Genomic DNA, 24,556 nt, shown 5'->3' on the forward strand with positions numbered 1-24,556 from the left:
CGTTGTGCGGCAGGTGAAATTGCATTATTAATCGAGGATGTGCCGGTTGAAAAATCCGTGCCGGCTTTTTGATCGTATCAATGCAGGAACCGAGTTAATTAAAAAGTTGGATGGCTTTTCTCAATGGGTTCGGGCGTATTCGGTGGGGAAAAAAATGTTAAGAACATCACATTTAATTTTATGAGATGACTTGAAACGATGGCGTTTTTAATTTGGGTCAATGACGGCCGTAAACACAAATACAAGTCGCATAAAATGTCTGGAATTATTGCAAATATGTAAGAAATTGACAGAATGTGTTTAACGCCGTTTGTACTTTAGTATACCATTGAATTTGTTATAAAATTAGTGAAACGGCTTTTGTGGCAAACTTACGTCACCATTATTAATATGTCTATTAATGAAAATTTAATAAATATTTTGCAATAATTATCTAAGAGAAAAAGCTTTCTTATTCATAAAATAATCCAAAAAAATACAAAAATTTTACATTATTAATATATGTATAAAATATTAATCATTAATTAATTATTTAAATGAAATCATATTCAAATCATTAAAACTTGAGTGTATAAAACACTATTAAAGGTAAAATTTATTTTATAATAAAAAAATATATCTTTATTTTAGTTTTATAATTTAATGTCTCATATTTTATTTATATTGTAACAATAAATTTAATTACTTCTACCTAAATTCAAACATTTATCTCCTTCATTTAATTGGAAAAAATGAAATATATATTTTTTTGAAATATTTTTTGTTACATCATATTTCATAGATAATGTTAAAAAATATTTTATATAAATATAAATTAAGTTTTATAGATTTTATGGTATTAAATTATAAATGAAATTTGTATTAAATTAATTAATATTTTAAATTCAAACATTTGTTTTTCAAATTACTCTATAAAAAATCAAATATATTTGACAATTTTATTTTTTATAATCATTGAGCTTTTTACTTACTTACTTACTGAATAAATAATTTAAATTCAAACATTTGTCTTTCAAATTTCTATAGAAAAAATCAAATATATTTGACAATTTTGTACGTTATATTTATAGAACTTTTTATTTATATATAAGTAATATTACATTAAATTTACATATTTTATAGTATTATTTATAAATAATATACATATTTAATTAATTAATAATTTAAATTCAATCATTTGTCTTTCAAATTCCTCTAGAAAAAATCAAATATATTTAACAATTTTATTTGTTATATTTATAGAGCTTTTTACTTATTTGTAAAAGCTTTATTACATTAAATTTATAGATTTTATAGTATTCAATTATAAATGAAATGTATATTTAATTAATTCACAATTTAAATTTGAACATTTGTCTTTCAAATTTCTCTAGAAAAATTCAAATATATTTAACAATTTTATTTGTTATATTATAGCTTTATTACATTAAATTTATAAATTTTATAATATTAATATATTTAATTAATTCATAATTTAAATTCAAACATTTCTCTTTCAAATTTCACTAGAAATAATCAAATATATTTGACAATTTTATTTGTTATATTTATACTTATATATAAAAGCTTTGTTACAATAAATTTATAGATTTTATAATAATAAATTGTAAATGAAATATATATTTAATTAATTATTAATTTAAATTCAATCATTTGTCTTTCAAATTCCTCTAGAAAAAATCAAATATATTTAACAATTTTATTTGTTATATTTATAGAGTTTTTTACTTATTTATAAAAGCTTTATTACATTAAATTTATAGATTTTATAGTATTAAATTATAAATGAAATGTATATTTAATTAATTCACAATTTAAATTTGAACATTTGTCTTTCAAATTTCTCTAGAAAAATTCAAATATATTTAACAATTTTATTTGTTATATTATAGCTTTATTACATTAAATTTATAAATTTTATAATATTAATATATTTAATTAATTCATAATTTAAATTCAAACATTTCTCTTTCAAATTTCACTAGAAATAATCAAATATATTTGACAATTTTATTTGTTATATTTATACTTATATATAAAAGCTTTGTTACAATAAATTTATAGATTTTATTATAATAAATTGTAAATGAAATATATATTTAATTAATTATTAATTTAAATTCAATCATTTGTCTTTCAAATTCCTCTAGAAAAAATCAAATATATTTAACAATTTTATTTGTTATATTTATAGAGCTTTTTATTTATATATAAAAGCTTTATTACATTAAATTTATAGATTTTATAGTATTCAATTATAAATGAAATGTATATTTAATTAATTCACAATTTAAATTTGAACATTTGTCTTTCAAATTTCTCTAGAAAAATTCAAATATATTTAACAATTTTATTTGTTATATTATAGCTTTATTACATTAAATTTATAAATTTTATAATATTAATATATTTAATTAATTCATAATTTAAATTCAAACATTTCTCTTTCAAATTTCACTAGAAATAATCAAATATATTTGACAATTTTATTTGTTATATTTATACTTATATATAAAAGCTTTGTTACAATAAATTTATAGATTTTATAATAATAAATTGTAAATGAAATATATATTTAATTAATTATTAATTTAAATTCAATCATTTGTCTTTCAAATTCCTCTAGAAAAAATCAAATATATTTAACAATTTTATTTGTTATATTTATAGAGCTTTTTATTTATATATAAAAGCTTTATTACATTAAATTTATAGATTTTATAGTATTCAATTATAAATGAAATGTATATTTAATTAATTCACAATTTAAATTTGAACATTTGTCTTTCAAATTTCTCTAGAAAAATTCAAATATATTTAACAATTTTATTTGTTATATTATAGCTTTATTACATTAAATTTATAAATTTTATAATATTAATATATTTAATTAATTCATAATTTAAATTCAAACATTTCTCTTTCAAATTTCACTAGAAATAATCAAATATATTTGACAATTTTATTTGTTATATTTATACTTATATATAAAAGCTTTGTTACAATAAATTTATAGATTTTATAATAATAAATTGTAAATGAAATATATATTTAATTAATTATTAATTTAAATTCAATCATTTGTCTTTCAAATTCCTCTAGAAAAAATCAAATATATTTAACAATTTTATTTGTTATATTTATAGAGTTTTTTACTTATTTATAAAAGCTTTATTACATTAAATTTATAGATTTTATAGTATTAAATTATAAATGAAATGTATATTTAATTAATTCACAATTTAAATTTGAACATTTGTCTTTCAAATTTCTCTAGAAAAATTCAAATATATTTAACAATTTTATTTGTTATATTATAGCTTTATTACATTAAATTTATAAATTTTATAATATTAATATATTTAATTAATTCATAATTTAAATTCAAACATTTCTCTTTCAAATTTCACTAGAAATAATCAAATATATTTGACAATTTTATTTGTTATATTTATACTTATATATAAAAGCTTTGTTACAATAAATTTATAGATTTTATAATAATAAATTGTAAATGAAATATATATTTAATTAATTATTAATTTAAATTCAATCATTTGTCTTTCAAATTCCTCTAGAAAAAATCAAATATATTTAACAATTTTATTTGTTATATTTATAGAGCTTTTTATTTATATATAAAAGCTTTATTACATTAAATTTATAGATTTTATAGTATTAAATTATAAATGAAATGTATATTTAATTAATTCACAATTTAAATTTGAACATTTGTCTTTCAAATTTTTCTAGAAAAATTCAAATATGTTTAACAATTTTATTTGTTATATTATAGCTTTATTACATTAAATTTATAAATTTTATAATATTAATATATTTAATTAATTCATAATTTAATTTCAAACATTTCTCTTTCAAATTTCACTAGAAATAATCAAATATATTTGACAATTTTATTTTTTATAATTATAGAGTTTTTACATATATATATATATATATATATATATATATATATATATATATATATAAAATATATTTTTATGTTTATAGACCTTTTACATACAAACATTTCACTAAATTATTAAATTTGTAAATTTAATATTATTAAATTATAAATGAAATATGCATTTGATTTTAAAATCAAAAATTTGTTAATTCAATTTAATTTAAAAAATAAATAAATAAATAAAATATATTTTACAATTTTGTTGGTTATTTACTAATATTTATACAAATTTAGTTTTATCGATTGTGTTTTTTATGTAAACTAATTTTAGTATGCAAAATTAAACTTGAATCTAATATTTGCTTACAATACACAGTACGTATTTGTTGTAAAATTAATGAACGGAGTTTCGTGGCAAAATTACATCAGTAACAGAACATTATTAATCATAAAGCCTTTGTGATGGGTCAGCCTAATTCAACATTGTATTCTAATTGAAATTATAATTAAAATATCATTAGTATTGCGGTGCTTTACATATTATGTAAGTAATGAATATTCCCGTCTAAAATCCTCGCCCATCGAATGAATATTCATAACTGCAAAGAGAAAAAAAGAACTTGTCCGCGTTCTTGCAGGAAGACTGCACTTTTTTTCGTTCTGCGGCGCAGCGTCTTCGAGTGAAAAATTAAAAATTGAAATTAGGGTGCCCAGTTCCGAAATATCCTTGATGGCTTTAATATGATAAACAAGATGTAAGAACTGGCTTGATAAATTACGCTTTTAGCGTTTAAGGAACTATTGTTTTCCTAGTAAACTTCACTAGAGAATGCGATTTATCATAATCACGATGGCCCGCACAACATAATGGCGTAATTAATATTAATAATTACGTTTCGTGCGCTCTATAATTTTTTTGCTTGACTAATAGCCACGGCATCTTATATTCTGGTATTGTGTTCTTTGAACCGAATCTTTAAAATACATCTTATTGTGCCTTTCTTATTTCTTGTAGTTCCCACCAATTTTACTGTATTATAACTCTTTATGGTTAATTATTTAAACATACAAATTTGTAACTAATTTTAGAAAGTTATAGTCACTTTTACTACCAGGTTTTGGAAAAAAGTATTTGAATTATGTTCTTGTAGATAATCAAAAACTGATTAATATTCATTTTGTCATATTATAATGTCCAAATCATTTGAACATCTGAATAAAATATTGAAGAAGATATAAATATCTGTGTATCTTTAATAAATAGAATGAAGAAACATTTAATTTATCTATTTTATAACCGATGGCCACATACTCCGTTTCAAAGTGTAGGCAATGCAGTTTACACATCACATTGCGAAATTAATCAGTTTTAGTTGGAAATTAAACGCCAACAAACAAAATTATAGTAAATTATATATATTTATTAATTGTAAATAAAATTGTTTTAAATATCTAAATAAAATATTGAAGAAGGCATATATATTTATTAATTGTAAATAAAATAGTTTTAACATCTGAATAAAATATTGAAGAAAGTATAAATTTCTATGTATCTTTAATAAATGGAAGTAAGAAACATTTAATTTAACTATTGTATAACAGATGGCCACATATTTCGTTTCAAAATGTAGGCAATGCAGTTTACACGTCACATTGTGAAATTAATCAATTTTGATTGGTAATTAAACGCCAACAAACAAAATTATAGTAAATTATATATATTTATTAATTGTAAATAAAATTGTTTTAAATATCTGAATAAAATATTGAAGAAAGTATATATATTAATTAATTGTAAATAAAATAGTTTTAAATATATGAATAAAATATTGAAAAAAGTATAAATTTCTCTGTATCTATAATAAATGGAAGGAAGAAACATTTAATTTAACTATTGTGTAACAGATGGCCACATATTCCGTTTTAAAATGTAGGCAATGCAGTTTACACATCACTTTTCGAAATTAATCATTTTTGGTTGGTAATTAAACGCTAACAAATAAAATTATAGTAAATTATATATAGTTATTAATTGTAAATAAAATTGTTTTAAATATCTTAATAAAATATTGAAGAAAATATAAATATCTATGTATTTTTGATAAATAGAAAGAAGAAACATTTAATATATCTATTTTAATATTTTATAATCAGTTTTGGCTGGTAATTAAACACCGACAAAATAAAATTATAATAGATAGTCAAAAACTGATTAATATTCATTTTGTCATATTATATTGTCCAAATTGTTCAGGAAAATCTTAAAAACTTCAAATAATACTTATATTCACTAAGATAAAAGTATGTAAACATTTTCTATCACCTCCAGTTCCAAATTTTTATTAAATTTAACTTGATTATTCTCCATTAAATAAATCAAAATCGTAAAATATTATGAGCCAAATCAGGTTGTACATTAATGAATTTCTCTTCGTAACGTTGTGTCATCAAATTCTCTCAAGTCGTTAGCTCTAACTTTTTTCCTTATCATCCAGAAGAGTGTGTTCTTCAATCATCCAGCTAGAATTAATTTGCCCGGTCGAGCCAGGACGTTGACAGGAAATTATTAAACTTTATAGACATTATTAATAACAATCTAACGAACATGCTATTGCCAAAGGATGCAAAATATGCCATTACAGATTATTCCAGTGTCATTAGTCGAGGAAAAAAACTGCTGGTTTCACGTAAGAAACATAATTATTTAATATTAATTACAACATTACCTTGTAGTCGTTCGTCTTTATGATGTCTAGAATTAATTGGCTTCATTTTTATGTGCCTTTCATTCCATGTTTTGTCTCACTGTTTCCAGTCCCACTGCACAACACAAATATGAACGTATGAGCATGTACAGACGATAAAAAAGCAACGTTTGTGTCTGTTAAACATTATTTTATAACCCCATAAACTGCATATAATATTGTTTTATTGTTTTCTCATTTACAAAAAAAAAACGATACATGCAAGGCGAGTGCAGTTTAGTTTAAACAAAACCAAGTAGGTTTGGGGAGGACATAAAAGTGAGTTGTGTGCAATAAAATTTCGCTCAAAAACCTAACGTGCCTCACCTTCTGTATTAAAATTTATCGCAGCCTGCAACAGCACCCCATTTATTAAGTACCTGGAAAGGTAATTTACGTATTTAATGTTACGTAACTTTCTTTAAAATAGCTTTTATTCTATAGTTTTCCATACAAATTTGGAATTTCTCATTAATATACTAAATAAAAAAGATAAATTGTACCATATATGTATTTTTAATAAATTACTAGAAGGAGCTATCGTATAACAGATGGCGACACATTCTGTTTCAGGAAGTTTACAAAATATATTATGAAATTAATTAGTTATGTTATGTTTAATAGATAAAATACCATTTTACAATATAAATTATATAAGGAAGAAGCTATTAATTTATCTGTTGTGTTAGAGATTACAAAATTATCTGTTAATTACTTAACCAACAAATAAAAATATAATAAATTATGTTTGTATATAAATTTTAGACTAAATAGTTTTAAATATCATATTACAAATTTGTGGAAAGTATAAATTTATTTGTATTTTTAATAAATGAAAGGAAGAAGCATTTAATTTATCTATTGTGTAACAGATGGTCACATATTCCATTTCAAATGTAGGCAATGCAGTTTACACATCACATTACGAGATTAATCAGTTTTGGTTGATAATTAAACGCCAACAAAACAAAATTATAGTAAATTATATATATTTATTAATTATAAATAAAATTGTTTTAAATATCTGAATAAAATATTGAAGAAAGTATACATTTCTATGTATCTTTAATAAATGGAAGGAAGAAACATTTAATTTAACTGTTGTTTAACAGATGGCCACATATTCCGTTTCAAATGTAGGCAATGCAGTTTACACATCACATTGCGAAATTAATCAATTTTGGTTGGTAATTAAACGCCAACAAAACAAAATTATAGTAAATTATATGTATTTATTAATTAATAATATTGTTTTAAATATCTGAATAAAATATTGAAGAAGGCATATATATTTATTAATTGTAAATAAAATAGTTTTATACATCTGAATAAAATATTGAAGAATGTATAAATTTCTTTATATCTTTAATAAATGAAAGGAAGAAGCATTTAATTTATCTATTGTGTAACAGATGGTCACATATTCCATTTCAAATGTAGGCAATGCAGTTTACACATCACATTACGAGATTAATCAGTTTTGGTTGATAATTAAACGCCAACAAAACAAAATTATAGTAAATTATATATATTTATTAATTATAAATAAAATTGTTTTAAATATCTGAATAAAATATTGAAGAAAGTATACATTTCTATGTATCTTTAATAAATGGAAGGAAGAAACATTTAATTTAACTGTTGTTTAACAGATGGCCACATATTCCGTTTCAAATGTAGGCAATGCAGTTTACACATCACATTGCGAAATTAATCAATTTTGGTTGGTAATTAAACGCCAACAAAACAAAATTATAGTAAATTATATGTATTTATTAATTAATAAAATTGTTTTAAATATCTGAATAAAATATTGAAGAAGGCATATATATTTATTAATTGTAAATAAAATAGTTTTATACATCTGAATAAAATATTGAAGAATGTATAAATTTCTTTATATCTTTAATAAATGAAAGGAAGAAGCATTTAATTTATCTATTGTGTAACAGATGGCCACATATTCCGTTTCAAAATGTAGGCAATGCAGTTTACACATCACATTGCGAAATTAATCAATTTTGGTTGGTAATTAAACGCCAACAAACAAAATTATAGTAAATTATATATATTTATTAATTGTAAATAAAATTGTTTTAAATATCTGAATAAAATATTGAAGAAAGTATATATATTTATTAATTGTAAATAAAATAGTTTTAAACATCTGAATAAAATATTGAAGAAAGTATAAATTGCTATGTATCTTTAATAAATGGAAGAAAGAAACATTTAGTTTATCTATTGCATAACAGATGGCCACATATTCAGTTTCAAAATATAGGCAATACAGTTTACACATCACATTGCGAAATTAGACAGTTTTGGCTGGCAAAATAAATTAAATTTGTTTGTAAATTATAAATAAAATAGTTTTAAATATCTAAATAAGAAAGTATAAATTTATCTGCGTCTTTAATAAATTATTCTAAATATAAGAAGAAAATAAATATCATACTTGAAAAGTGCTTAAAAAAGCTTTCAAATAAACACAGTTTAATACAAAGTAACATAAAAATTTATTGAAATAAATCACGACCCAGAAACGTAAATTACTTTTTCCTCTGCCTAATATTTCCAGACGCCGCGGTTTTAATTGATGCATTAATTTTTGAAACTTCCTCGCCGCCCCACCCCGAAGACAAAGTTGCCAAGCCGGTATGCGCCTCGTTTCGCCTTCGGTCGTCGAAACCGTAAGGACGTATGACATGTGACATGCAAAACCAGCGCCGGAGAAAAAGAACAATAATCATACAAATGACAAGTCCCGGGCGCACACGTCCGCTTATAAAAATGTAATTTAAATTCAGCAAGACGGTGCCGCGCGCCGTGGGGCGATATCGACTGGCGCACGGATTTTACGGTGTTGGACGTTTGCCCAATGATATTTTGTGCAGTTGTAAAACGTGGCGGAATCGAAGCCCGGTCGCGAAATTTTAATAGAAGTCGTGCGAACAAATGGTCGATTTATTGTTGTTATCCGATTTGTTTTAATTAAATCGGTGCGGTTTGTTTAGTTTTAGTGCAGCCTTGGCGGATGTCCTAGAATTTCTTATTTCAATTTTATTAATTGTTCGCTATAAATCCGGCCGTAAATGTTAGCTGTGTTCTTGGTTTTTATTAGAGGTGGTTTATTACAGTGTTAGATAAGCTACTGCATTTAATGCATGTTGTTACTGATGTAATTTTATTAAAAAACATTAGTTTACATTAAAATATCTTTTTATACAACAAACAATTCTAAAAAACGAAAACAAAATTCACACACACATATATATATATATATATATATATATATATATATATGAAAGAAAAAAATATTAATATATATATATAAAAAAAATATTAATTTAATTAATCTTTTTATGATCTCTAGAAATAAGACTTAATTACGAAAGTATAAAATTATTTTAATTACATTTTTTATCTGTTTTCTATTTACTTTAAATTCTTTTAGTATTACAAATATCTTAAAACAGTATTTTATAAATATCTAAATACAAAATTTTCTTTAAAAACATTTGTTTATATTACAATATCTTTTTAGACAAAAAATAATTCTAAAAAACGAGACGAATTATATAAAATTCACACATATATACACGAAAGAAAAAAATATTAATTTAATTAATCTTTTTATGATCTATTGAAATAAGACTTAATTACGAAAGTATAAAATTATTTTAATTAAATTTTTTATCTATTTTCTGTTTGTTTTAAATTCTTTTAGTGTTACAAATATCTTAAAATAGTAATTTTCTTAGTTTTAATTAAATTATTTTTTAATAATTGTAATTGTAAATGTTTAGAAAAGAATCATAAAATGTTCTGTAAATACAATGAAAAAGTAAAATAATATATATATATATATATATATATATATATATATATATAATTATTAATTAATTTTATAAAAAAATAAAATATGGAAAAAGACATTAAATAATTTTTATATAATTATTTTTATATCGGTTTTTATCATTACAATTATCTTAAAATAACAATGTGAATTACAAAATGTAAACACAAGAAAAAATTGAAAAAATTGAAAAAATATATAATAATTAAATAATTTTCTGTAAAAATAAAAAAAAATGACTAGAAAACATTATTTTTGATAATTTTTTATAAAATAAGTCGTAATAAGTCTTAGTTACGAAAATATAAATTATTTTATTATTTATTATAATTAAATTATCTTTTTCCTGTTTATTTTAAAAAATTGTTACTGTTACAAATACCTTAAAATACAATTTTTTATAAAAGAATTATAATATAATATATTAATCAATTTTTATGTTTATAATTTGAAACGATAAATAAATATTAATTACGAAAATATAAAATTATTTTATTTCTATCTTTTCTGTTTATTTTAATTTTTTACTGTTACAAGCAGTAATTTTTAATAAAAGAATTATTAAATATTCAATAATATTGTTTAAATAATTAACTAACTTATTTTTTATTTGATATTCTGTTTATTTTAATATTTTTATTGTTACAAATATCTTAAAATGGTAATCTTTTATAAAATAAATAGAAAATATTGCATTATTTTTATCTGATATTCTGCTTCTTTTAAAGTTTTTACGGTTACAAATATCTTAAAATGATAATTTTTGAGTCTTAATTAAGTTATAAATTATTTTATTTAATTAAATTATCTTTTTTTCTGTTTATTTCAAATATTTTTATTCTTATAAACCTAAAATATACTTAAACTAAACTTGTAAAAGTATTGTATGATATACAATAAAACAGTTTAAATAAATATATAAACCAAAATTAAAAAATATTTTTTTTTTTTAATTCTATCTATTTTAAAATTTTGTGTTACCAATATCTTAAAATGGCGATTTAAAAAAAAAGAAATAAAGAAATATAAATTATTCCACAATATCTAAACACAAAGAAAAAAAATAGTAAATAATTTTTGTATAGTCTGTAAAAATATGAGTTAATTAAGAAAATGTACATATTTTTATTTTAAATTAATAATTATTTTGAAATTTTATAAAATAATTGATTAAAATATTTTTAATTAACTACACATATTTATTAAACATTTGGTACGCGCAAATCACTATAAATTATTTTCAATGATATTACACGTTTGTAATTAATTCCTATTTAACATGAATTAATTATTAATTGCATTTCAATTAATATTATTTGTCATTATTATAATTTATTGTCTTAATTAATTCAGTTACGTATAAACTTTAATTATAATATTGGTTAAAATATAAATTAATTATTAATAATTGCTAAGTAGTGTTTTTGTAAATATTTAAGTGAAACACTAAAAAAATTGTATAATTAAATTGAAAAGGAAAATACAACATAATTTAACGATTTGAATTCAAATTTGGGTATGAAAATGTGCAAGTCAGTGCAGCCAACTGTAATATTTATATGCAAATTATGTTAAAAATTAGGAATATCATTATCTATTATAATTAAACATGTAGTACTCTATTGTAGTTTAATAAAAGTTCACTACTATGCACTGTTAAGGACTGAACTAAACTATTAAAATATTAGCCTTCTTAATTAGTCCCTATTTTATTTATGTTGGTAACGAAAAGGACAGGTACGATCTTCAAGTACTATTCAGTTTCTTTGGTGTGATCTGTGCAAGTGACAAGAAGTTTGAAAATGCATCATAATTATTATTATTATTGTAAATATATGAACAATAACAACATAATGGTATGTTACATTTTATTTATATTTATTTTGTTTATACTTTTTCTTCGTTAATTATACTATTTTACACGTTTAGAACTAGAATTTTCTTTGTTTTAATTTTTGATAACATAATGTCATAATATATGTTAATAACAAAAATATATGACTAAAATATATATTGTTTTCAATAATTCACATGAAAATTTCTTTGGGCCCATTTGATAGTACGTGAATTGAATTTTACCATAGACAATGTTTCTTGTAATGGTATCAGTATCAATTAGTTTTACATTAGTTAATCGTGAAAGTAAAGATAATAATCGTTTACTTAATTTTGAAATATGTGTGTTTTTGTCTTGTCAATAGATGGATATTTGACCAGTCAATTAACCTTAGGGATCTTTACCTGTTGAAGGCACAATTCTATTATTATTATTGTTGTCTGGAGTAATAAATGCATTTGTAAAATTGAATAAATAATATGTTTTACATTATTTATATTACAATTATCATAGTATCTATGTAAAAATATTTTATTGTATTTAGTATATTTAATATTTTAGTGATTTTGTACTGACAAAACATTTTTTGTAAAAAGATTTTGGAATGAACTTATTTACTTACTTATTTAAATTTTTTAGTGTTACAAATATCTTAAAATAATAATATAAAAAATATAGAATTAGTAAATAATCTGTTTAAATAAGTCTTAATTTCAAAAATATAAAACTATTTTATTTAATTAATATTTATTATTACTTATATTTTATTATAATTATTATATATTATTGTCCGTTTCTATTTATTTTGAAATTTTATAAAATAATGCGTTATATATTTTTTACTATTTATATTTTTACTTCAACATAATTATCTTAATATCTAAATATAAATATTTTATTTTATTTAATATATTTAATATTTCAGTTTTTTATTGACAAAACATTTTTTCTCAAAAATTACAAAATTATAAATATATATTAACAGTTATTTTTTATGTATTTTTATGTTTATTTAAATTTTTTTACTGTTACAAATATCTTTTTTTTATAAAAAAATATAAAATACTCAATAATTCAGTTTAAATATATATCTAAACATATAAAAATAAGAAATTAAAATAAGAAATATGAAATTAATAAAATATTTTTATATAATCTGTAAAATTAAAAATTAATCTCAAAATTATAAAACTATTTTATTTAATTAATATTTATTATTACTTATATTTTATTATATTTATTAAATATTATTGTTTGTTTCTATTTATTTTGAAATTTTATAAAATAATGTTATACACATTTTTTACTATTTATATTTTTAATTCAACATATTTATCTTAATATCTAAGTAAAAATATTTTATTATATTTAATATTTTAGTGATTTTTAATTGACAAAACATTTTTTCAAAAAAAAATATACAAAATGAACTTAAAAATAATTTATAAATATAGATTAACAGTTAATTTTCATTTATTTTTCTATTTATTTAATTTTTTTTACTGTTACAAATATCTTAAAATAGTATATAAAATAAAAATATAAAATATTCAATAATAGAGTTTAAATAAATATTTAAACACAAAAATGAGAAATTAAAATAAAAAATGTAAAATTAATAAAGCATTTTTTATATAATCTGTAAAAATATGTCTTAATTTCAAAATTATAAATTATTATTATTTATATTTTATTATATTTGTTATTGTCGGTTTCTATTTATTTTGTTGTTTTGTGTTTTCTCCCTCTCCCGGAATAAACGACTACAATTTATTATTACATCTTAGTCTTTATTTACAACGTTTTGTTCCATTTCCTTAATACAATGTTCCAAGAAATTAATAATAATTGATTTATTAACAATATTTTATGTAAACAAGAAAAATAAACGTATTCACTCTTTGTATGTTTATTTAAAAATGAGTTTTTGTTTATATTTGTTACACAAAATCTTAAGAAATATTGTATATCTAAAAAAATAAAAATTTGAACTTAATATGGGATATTTTCACCTCTACTACAAATGACAGCCTCACATCTTCTGTTCATACCCAAAATCTGGGTAAAAATAAGTGTTAATTTCAAAAATATACAACTATTTTATTTAATTAATATTTATTATGTGTTATATACATATTTTACTATTTATAATTTTACTGCAACATAATTATCTTAATATCTAAGCAAAAATATTTTATTGTGTTTAATATATTTAATATTTCATTGATTTTTAATTTATAAATATAGATTAACATTTAATTTTTATTTGTTTTTCTAATTATTTAATTTTTTTACTGTTACAAATATCTTAAAATAGTATTTTAATATAAAAAATATAAATTTTATAAAAGAATGTGTTACTATGTTTACTTCAACATAATTATCTTAATACCTAAGTCAATATTTTATTTAATATATTTAATATTTTATATAATTATATATTTAAATAGTAATATTTTTATAGATAAAACATATATTCTAAAAAATATTAGTAATAAGCTTAATTTCACAAAGAATTATAATATTTTATAAAAATTTATTTAGACTGTTTAAAAACTTATTTATTTTCTTCTTTTATTATATAATTTATTGCAAAGAAAATTATTTTTGGATGTTGAAATTTTCGAGAACGATCGAGATTAACGAAAGGGTCCCCACGGTGTTATTGGTGCGATGCATTGCCCCCATGTAGTTATGTAAGCATCGGCCTGTTCAAGATCTCGTTGGCAGTTTACGGCTCTTCTAAACCAACCCACATTCATGCTAAAGGTAACACAGTCAAGGTCAACGTCTACAAAATTAAAAAGATTTCTCCCGCTGCAACAATGCCGGGGCACTTGATCACTCGCCCGGCCGAATTAATTATTTCATAAATGTCCGGTATTTAATATGTTGCGAGCAAAACCGACCGTGGATGGAAATTGAATAAATTCCGGTTAGCGGCATCGATATTACTCTTGGGGCCGTAAAATTCCATTTCGGCCAGATTTCACTTCATCAACCGTGAAACGGCGATTCGATTTTCGTCCACCTCGGGGCCACCCCGTTTATTTAATTTAATTTAATTTCATATTTCACCCGAACGAAACGGATCCCCGCACCGTCGTTTTCCGTCCCGTCTTCATTTTCCAGTCTATAACGCACACCTATTAGGATCGCTCCACGGACATGTTGCCTTAAACGTGGGGGGATTTGTGTTTGTAGACCTGGTGTATTTTTTACGTTGCTCCTTAGATTGTTTTCCGAGCCTCCGCTCCGGAGGATTTGGGTAATAGAAAATGGGGGGACGGTGCCCTAAATTAAAAAGCAAAAACTTTCTGGGGGATGTGTATAAATGCGGACCCACGACTGTGATTCTTTTTGTGCCATTGTCTCCGATGATGAGGCGACGGCGGCTGCAAGAAATGAATATTGTTTCGTTGGGGTTTCTCATCTCCGGAACATATGTCATACCTTAAGAGTGTTGTTTTGTGCTTTCTCCACTCCCGGATTAAACTACTATAATTTATTATAACATCATAGTCTTTATAAATCACGTTTTGTTCCATTTCCTTAATACTTTGTTCCAAGAAATTAATAATAATTGATTTATTATCAATATTTTATGTAAACAAGAAAAATAAACGTATGCACTCTTTGTATATTTATTTAAAAATGGCTTTTTGTTTATAATTGTTACACAAAATCTTAAGAAATATTGTGTAATTGTAACTTAATATGGGGTATTTTTACCTCTACTACGAATGACAGCCTCACATCTGTTCATACCCAAAATCTGGGGAAAAATAAGTCTTAATTTCAAAAATATACATTATTTTATATATTATATATTTTATTTTATTTATTATATATTATTGTTGGTTTCAATTTATTTTGAAATATTATAAAATAATGTGTTATATACATATTTTACTGTTTATAATTTTTCTTCAACATAATTATCTTAATATCTAAGAAAAAATATTTTATTGTGTTTAATATATTTAATATTTCAGTGATTTTTAATTGATAAAACTCACATCTTCCGTTCATATCCAAAATCTGGGTAAAAATAAGTCTTAATTTCAAAAATATACAACTGTTTTATTTAATTAATATTTATTACTACTTATATTTTATTATATTTATTATATATTATTGTTGGTTTCAGTTTATTTTGAAATTTTATAAAATATTATATATTATATAAATATTTTACTATTTATAATTTTATTTCAACATAATTATCTTAAAGCTAAGCAAAAATATTTTATTGTGTTTAATATATTTAATATTTCAGTGATTTTTAATTGATAAAACATTTTTTCTTAAAAATATACAAAATGAACTTAAAAATCGTTTATAAATATAGATTAACAGTTAATTTTTAATTGTTTTTCTATTTATTTATTTTTTTTACTGTTACAAATATCTTAAAATAGTATTTTAATATAAAAAATATAAAATATTCAATAATAGAGTTTAAATAAATATATGAACACAAAAATGAGAAATTAAAATAAAAAATGTAAAATAAATAAAGTATTTTGTATATAATCTGTAAAAATAAGTCTTAATTTCAAAAATATAAATTATTATTATTATTTATATTTTATCATATTTGTTATTGTCTGTTTCTATTTATTTTGTTGTTTTGTGTTTTCCCCACTCCCGGATTAAATGACTACAATTTATTATAACATCTTAGTCTTTATTAACAACGTTTTGTTCCATTTCCTTAATACTCTGTTCCAAGAAATTAATAATAATTGATTTATTATCAATGTTTTATATAAACAAGAAAAATAAACGTATGCACTCTTTGTATATTTATTTAAAAATAGGTTTTTTTTATAATTGTTACATAAAATCTTAAGAAATATCGTATATCTAAAAAATAAAAATATGAATTTAATATGGGGTGTTTTCACCACTACTACGAATGACAGCCTCACATCTTCTGTTCATAGCCAAAATTTGGGTAAAAATAAGTCTTAATTTCAAAAATATACAACTATATTAATATTTATTACTACTTATATTTTAATATATATTATTGTCGGTTTCAATTTATTTTGAAATTTAATAGAATAATGTGTTATATACATATTTTACTATTTATAATTTTACTTCAACATAATTATCTTAATATGTAAGTAAAAATATTTTATTGCGTTTAATATATTTAATATTGATATGATTTTTAATTGATAAAACATTTTTTTATTAAAAATATACAAAATGAACTTAAAAATCGTTTATAAATATAGATTAACAGTTAATTTTTATTTGTTTTTCTATTTATTTAATTTTTTTTTACTGTTACAAATATCTTAAAATAGTATTTTATTATAAAAAATATAAAATATTCAATAATAGAGTTTAAATAAATATCTAAACACAAAAATGAGAAAATAAAATAAAAAATGTAAAATGAATAAAGTATTATTTATATAATCTGTAAAAATAAGTCTTAATTTGAAAAATATAAATTATTATTATTTATATTTTATTATATTTGTTAATGTCGATCTATTTATTTTGTTGTTTTGTTTTTTCCACTCCCGGATTAAACGACCACAATTTATTATAACATCTTAGTCTTTATTAACAACGATTTGTTCCATTTCTTTAATACACTGTTCCAAAAAACTAATAATAATTGATTTATTATCAATGTTTTATGTAAACAAGAAAAATAAACGTATGCACTCTTTGTGTATTTTTTAAAAATGGGTTTTTGTATATAATTGTTACACAATGGGGTATTTCCACCCCTACTATGAATGATAGCCTCTGTTTATACTCAAAATCTGGGTTCAAATTTCATTTTGATCCAATTCCTCCCATTCCCACATTCTCTAAGTTATTTGGACAGTTAGGATGGTCCCTTAAACGTCTCCCAAGAATGTCCCAGATATGTTCTGTTGGGTTAAGGTCTGGTTTGTGAGCTGGCCCAACGTTGGCAAGATAATTTCGGACAAACGAAATGGGCTTTATGTGGTCCTACATTATTCTACATTAGTAAAAAATTTGTACCTATAAAAGAGGCATAATGGTATGTTTAATGTTTTTAAAAAGCATATACGAGGGTGTTTCAAAGTTAATACAAACAATGTACCATTTACTTAAAAAGAAAAATTTATTTACAAAATTATAGCTGGTGCGTTAATTTCATGGTACAGTGTTGCTAAGAACCAGACAACACTAAAAATTATTCAAATTTATTATTCATCCATCCACGTAAGACGCCATAAACTTTAATTTGTCATTGACTTCACTCGTGCAGCTCTTTTAGCACCTAAGTGCTAAGTTTTACAACCTTTTAGAGTGAATTAATATTTTTATGGGTAATTTTAATTAATGACTAATTTAATATTTATTCTTCATACCCGCCACACCTCAAAACCAACAAACCCATCAATCAATCAATTTCAGCTTGTTGTTTTTGCAACATATTAACATATTTTCGGAGTTGTCGCCCCGAAACTAAGACCGGCAACGGGAAACATGACGGGCACCGAAAGTTTCGAAGTCGACGTCCGCGGCGACAAACTTCTGGCCAAATTTAAATATTTACTTAATTACTTTGCGCCCGATGCAGCGAGGCGGAAAGTCAATGTAAATATTTTTATTTGCATAATTCTCGCCCCCCGTGTGAGGATAATCGGCGTGGTGTTTTGAGGAGCGCGAATTAAATTAATCCGCCTGCGACTTGCACCTGGACGGTTTCCCTTCGTTTTTGTGCTCGTTGGTCCGGTGGTCCAATTTTAACAAAATTAGGTTGTCCATTAAATTTTGAAGGTTATTTGTCGACGACTTTTTGTGCTCCACTCTTCTTTTTACAATTATTTACAATCACCATGTGATTGACCTCGATAGAGGACGAATTCTTGGCTTAGAAGAAGCAGGACTTCCGTTTCCGGAAGTTGAATTTGAATTCAATAAATTGAATGAATCGATGTTGGGACGCTATGTGGAATTATGGAAGAGCATCGTCTCAAGGTCGTTAATCATCTGAAAGAGGGCTAGGAAGACCTCAAGACACAAATAAACGTCACTTTAGAACTGTAGCTCTAAAAGATTGTTTAGTGACCATTCATATAATAACTAAGCAGTGGTTTACAGAATAAGGAAGATTTTTTTCATATCATCTCCAGTGTGAGCTTCTTCTTATAATGAAATATTGTCATCAAAGATTGAAGCTTTCTGAAACTATTCGAAGAATTTATTCATATTATCTCTAATTTGAGTTTTTTTCCACATTGGAATATTGTCATCAAAGATTTGAGCTTCTTTACTACTGAAATTCTAATAGATTATTTCATAACCATTCATATAATAACCAGACAGTGGTTCACAGAATAAGGAAGATTTTTTTCATATTATCTCCAGTGTGAGCTTCTTCTTATAATGAAATATTGTCATCAAATATTGAAGCTTTCTAAAACTATTCGAGATTCTTTAGAACTATAACTCTAATAGATTGTTTAGTGGCCATTCATATAATAACCAGGCATTTATTTACAGAATAAGGAAAGATTTATTCATATTATCTCTAATTTCAGCTTCTTTTCACATTGGAATATTGTCATCAAAAATTGGAGCTTTCTAGAGCTATTAGAGCTTCTTTACAACTGTAATTCTAATAGATTGTTTTGAGACCATACATATAATAACCAAGCAGTGGTTCACAGAATAAGGAAGATTTTTTCCATATCATCTCCAGTGAGCTTCTTCTTATAATGAAATATTATCATCAAAGATTGAAACTTTCTGAAACTATTCGAGATTCTTTAGAACTGTAACTCTAATAGATTGTTTAGTGGTCCTTCATATAATAACCAGGCATTTATTTACAGAATAACGAAGAATTTATTCATATTATCTCTAGTTTGAGTTTTTTTCACATTGGAATATTGTCATCAAAGATTTGAGCTTCTTTACTACTGAAACTCTAATAGATTATTTCATGACCATTCATATAATAACCAGACAGTGGTTCACAGAATAAGGAAAATTTTTTTCATATTATCTTCAGTGTGAGCTTCTTCTTATAATGAAATATTGTCATCAAAGATTGAAGCTTTCTAAAACTATTCGAGATTCTTTAGAACTATAACTCTAACAGATTGTTTAATGGCCATTCATATAATAACCAGGCATTTATTTACAGAATAAGGAAAGATTTATTCATATTATCTCTAATTTCAGCTTCTTTTCACATTGGAATATTGTTATCAAAAATTGGAGCTTTCTAGAGCTATTAGAGCTTCTTTACAACTGTAATTCTAATAGATTGTCTTGAGACCATACATATAATAACCAAGCAGTGGTTCACAGAATAAGGAAGATTTTTTTCATATCATCTCCAGTGAGCTTCTTCTTATAATGAAATATTATCATCAAAGATTGAAACTTTCTGAAACTATTCGAGATTCTTTAGAACTGTAACTCTAATAGATTGTTTAGTGGTCCTTCATATAATAACCAGGCATTTATTTACAGAATAACGAAGAATTTATTCATATTATCTCTAGTTTGAGTTTTTTTCACATTGGAATATTGTCATCAAAGATTTGAGCTTCTTTACTACTGAAACTCTAATAGATTATTTCATGACCATTCATATAATAACCAGACAGTGGTTCACAGAATAAGGAAAATTTTTTTCATATTATCTTCAGTGTGAGCTTCTTCTTATAATGAAATATTGTCATCAAAGATTGAAGCTTTCTAAAACTATTCGAGATTCTTTAGAACTATAACTCTAACAGATTGTTTAATGGCCATTCATATAATAACCAGGCATTTATTTACAGAATAAGGAAAGATTTATTCATATTATCTCTAATTTCAGCTTCTTTTCACATTGGAATATTGTTATCAAAAATTGGAGCTTTCTAGAGCTATTAGAGCTTCTTTACAACTGTAATTCTAATAGATTGTCTTGAGACCATACATATAATAACCAAGCAGTGGTTCACAGAATAAGGAAGATTTTTTTCATATCATCTCCAGTGAGCTTCTTCTTATAATGAAATATTATCATCAAAGATTGAAACTTTCTGAAACTATTCGAGATTCTTTAGAACTGTAACTCTAATAGATTGTTTAGTGGTCCTTCATATAATAACCAGGCATTTATTTACAGAATAACGAAGAATTTATTCATATTATCTCTAGTTTGAGTTTTTTTCACATTGGAATATTGTCATCAAAGATTTGAGCTTCTTTACTACTGAAACTCTAATAGATTATTTCATGACCATTCATATAATAACCAGACAGTGGTTCACAGAATAAGGAAGATTTTTTTCATATTATCTCCAGTGTGAGCTTCTTCTTATAATGAAATATTGTCATCAAAGATTGAAGCTTTCTAAAACTATTCGAGATTCTTTAGAACTATAACTCTAACAGATTGTTTAATGGCCATTCATATAATAACCAGGCATTTATTTACAGAATAAGGAAAGATTTATTCATATTATCTCTAATTTCAGCTTCTTTTCACATTGGAATATTGTTATCAAAAATTGGAGCTTTCTAGAGCTATTAGAGCTTCTTTACAACTGTAATTCTAATAGATTGTCTTGAGACCATACATATAATAACCAAACAGTGGTTCACAGAATAAGGAAGATTTTTTTTATATCATCACCAGTGTGAGCATCTTCTTATAATGAAATATTATCATCAAAGATTGAAGCTTTCTGAAACTATTCGAGATTCTTTAGAACTGTAACTCTAATAGATTGTTTAGTGCTCCTTTATATAATAACCAGGCATTTATTTACAGAATAACGAAGAATTTATTCATATTATCTCTAGTTTGAGTTTTTTTCACATTGGAATATTGTCATCAAAGATTTGAGCTTCTTTACTACTGAAACTCTAATAGATTATTTCATGACCATTCATATAATAACCAGACAGTGGTTCACAGAATAAGGAAGATTTTTTTCATATCATCTCCAGTGAGCTTCTTCTTATAATGAAATATTATCATCAAAGATTGAAGCTTTCTGAAACTATTCGAGATTCTTTAGAACTGTAACTCTAATAGATTGTTTAGTGGCCATTCATATAATAACCAGGCATTTATTTACAGAATAAAGAAAGATTTATTCATATTATCTCTAATTTCAGCTTCTTTTCACATTGGAATATTGTTATCAAAAATTGGAGCTTTCTAGAGCTATTAGAGCTTCTTTACAACTGTAATTCTAATAGATTGTCTTGAGACCATACATATAATAACCAAGCAGTGGTTCACAGAATAAGGAAGATTTTTTTTATATCATCACCAGTGTGAGCATCTTCTTATAATGAAATATTATCATCAAAGATTGAAGCTTTCTGAAACTATTCGAGATTCTTTAGAACTGTAACTCTAATAGATTGTTTAGTGGTCCTTCATATAATAACCAGGCATTTATTTACAGAATAAGAAAGGATTTATTCATATTATCTCTAGTTTGAGTTTCTTTTCATATTGGAATATTGTCATCAAAGATTGGAGCTTTCTGGAGCTATTAGAGCTTCTTTACAACTGTAACTCTAATAGATTGTTTCATGATTTATCATATAATGCGTGTGGTTTACAGAAAAAAGAAGAATTTTTTCATCTTATCTTCAGTGTGAGCATCTTCTCATAATGAAATATTGTCATCAAAGATTGAAGCTTTTTAAAACTATTCGAGATTCTTTAGAACTAGCTATAATAGATTGTTTAGTGTCCATTTATATAATAACCATTTATTCATATTATCTCTAGTTTGAGCTTCTTTTCACATTGGATTATTGTCATCAAAGCTTGAAACTAGCTAAAACTATTCGAGTTTCTTTAGAACTGTAGCTCAATGTAAATTTATTGCGACAACCATCAGATCTCCACTTCAATAATTGATTAGACACCTGTGAGACATCTTAGGCAGAAGACTTTAGCATTAATAAAAGTCCAACTCATTGTTAACTTAAAAAAATCAATTAAAATTGATCCATATATTCAATATTTTGTCTGAATTTCTCACTAGATCTATGAGTTCAATTTTCCCTGTCACTGAGCATATCAAACGTGTCGCGTGACATTTCGTTTCGATGCAAATCAGAAAATTGTCAACGATAATGTTTACGAAATTACGAAAATTTCGTGCGAACTGCAGACGTGACGGTTTTCGTTTTCCTGCCGAAAACAGTTTCCTCCGTCGCAGGAAATCGAGCCGCGGCCGGCAGGTGGTCGTTTCCATCGTCTAAACAACACGAATTCCAGACTACATTTCCGTGGCGGACGTCCGCCGTTCAAGATTGAAAATCCCGATACCACCTGCCACGGGCCTCCCACGCAATCGATAGCTGCACCTCCCGCCCGTTTCTTCGGCGTTTATTTACGATGTTTGTTTGCTTGCAGGAATCGGTCAGGTCCCGGGTTGCGATGGATTTCACGGGTCCGGTGGGCAGGATCGTAGAGGACCCGCAGGAGGCTAGGGCCATCGCAGTGGCCGAGGGCTACTCGTGGAAGAAGAGGTGGCGACCGACCGTCCGCATGCAGAACGCGGCCGCCGCCAACACGCACGGTCTCGAGAACGGCATCCACATGCTGCAGCCGTGGTTCCACAGCGGCATGAGCCGCGACCAAGCTTCGGAACTGGTCAACCGACATGGATCTGATGGGTACGTAAATCGACATTCTTCCGTGATTCAGCCGGAAATGTTGCGCCTCTAAATATTGTTTAATTATAGATAAATGCGCAGATGGTATTTGACTTTGCAAACTTGATCTGGTATTGCATGTATTGCTGGTCATACACGTGTGTATATTGTCATGAATATGCAGTTAGTTGCATTGTGTGCACCTTTTTTTTCTCTCCATTAATAGCGGCAATTTTCAGATGAATTTTCCGACTAATTACACTTTTTAATACAAACCAGCCATTTTTTTCCAATTACGGTTACATTGTTTTTGCATCATACAAAAGTTATTTTAATTTGCCCCATTGAATAATTTTGTGTAGGTTGATTACGTTCATGTTTTTTTTTTTTTTTTAAATACATATTGCATTAGTTTGCTTCGTATCTGCGTGAGAAAATTACATTTTTATTTATGGCATCGTGTAGTTTTTTGATCGTCCATGCATAAATACTTTATAAATACGCGGGTGATTCAGTTTACTTGCAAAACTGTGGTAATTATGTAAATTCTCTAAATTATCGCTTCTGTTATACAC

The 24,556-nt window shown here is 23.9% G+C and overlaps 1 protein-coding gene across 6 annotated transcripts in view; it reads left to right on the forward strand.

The window, feature by feature from the left end:
- Nucleotides 1-24,556, forward strand: part of LOC109604923 (growth factor receptor-bound protein 14) — a 429,146-nt gene that overhangs the window by 385,297 nt on the left and 19,293 nt on the right. For all 6 annotated transcript variants that reach the window (XM_049966498.1, XM_049966497.1, XM_049966499.1 and 3 more), the window contains one exon: nt 23,740-24,002. In XM_049966498.1, the coding sequence (XP_049822455.1) occupies nt 23,740-24,002 (263 nt within the window). The remainder of the gene's footprint in view (nt 1-23,739; nt 24,003-24,556) is intronic.

The sequence above is a fragment of the Aethina tumida genome, chromosome 4 (assembly GCF_024364675.1).
Source record: "Aethina tumida isolate Nest 87 chromosome 4, icAetTumi1.1, whole genome shotgun sequence".
Classification (NCBI taxonomy): Eukaryota; Metazoa; Arthropoda; class Insecta; order Coleoptera; family Nitidulidae; genus Aethina; species Aethina tumida.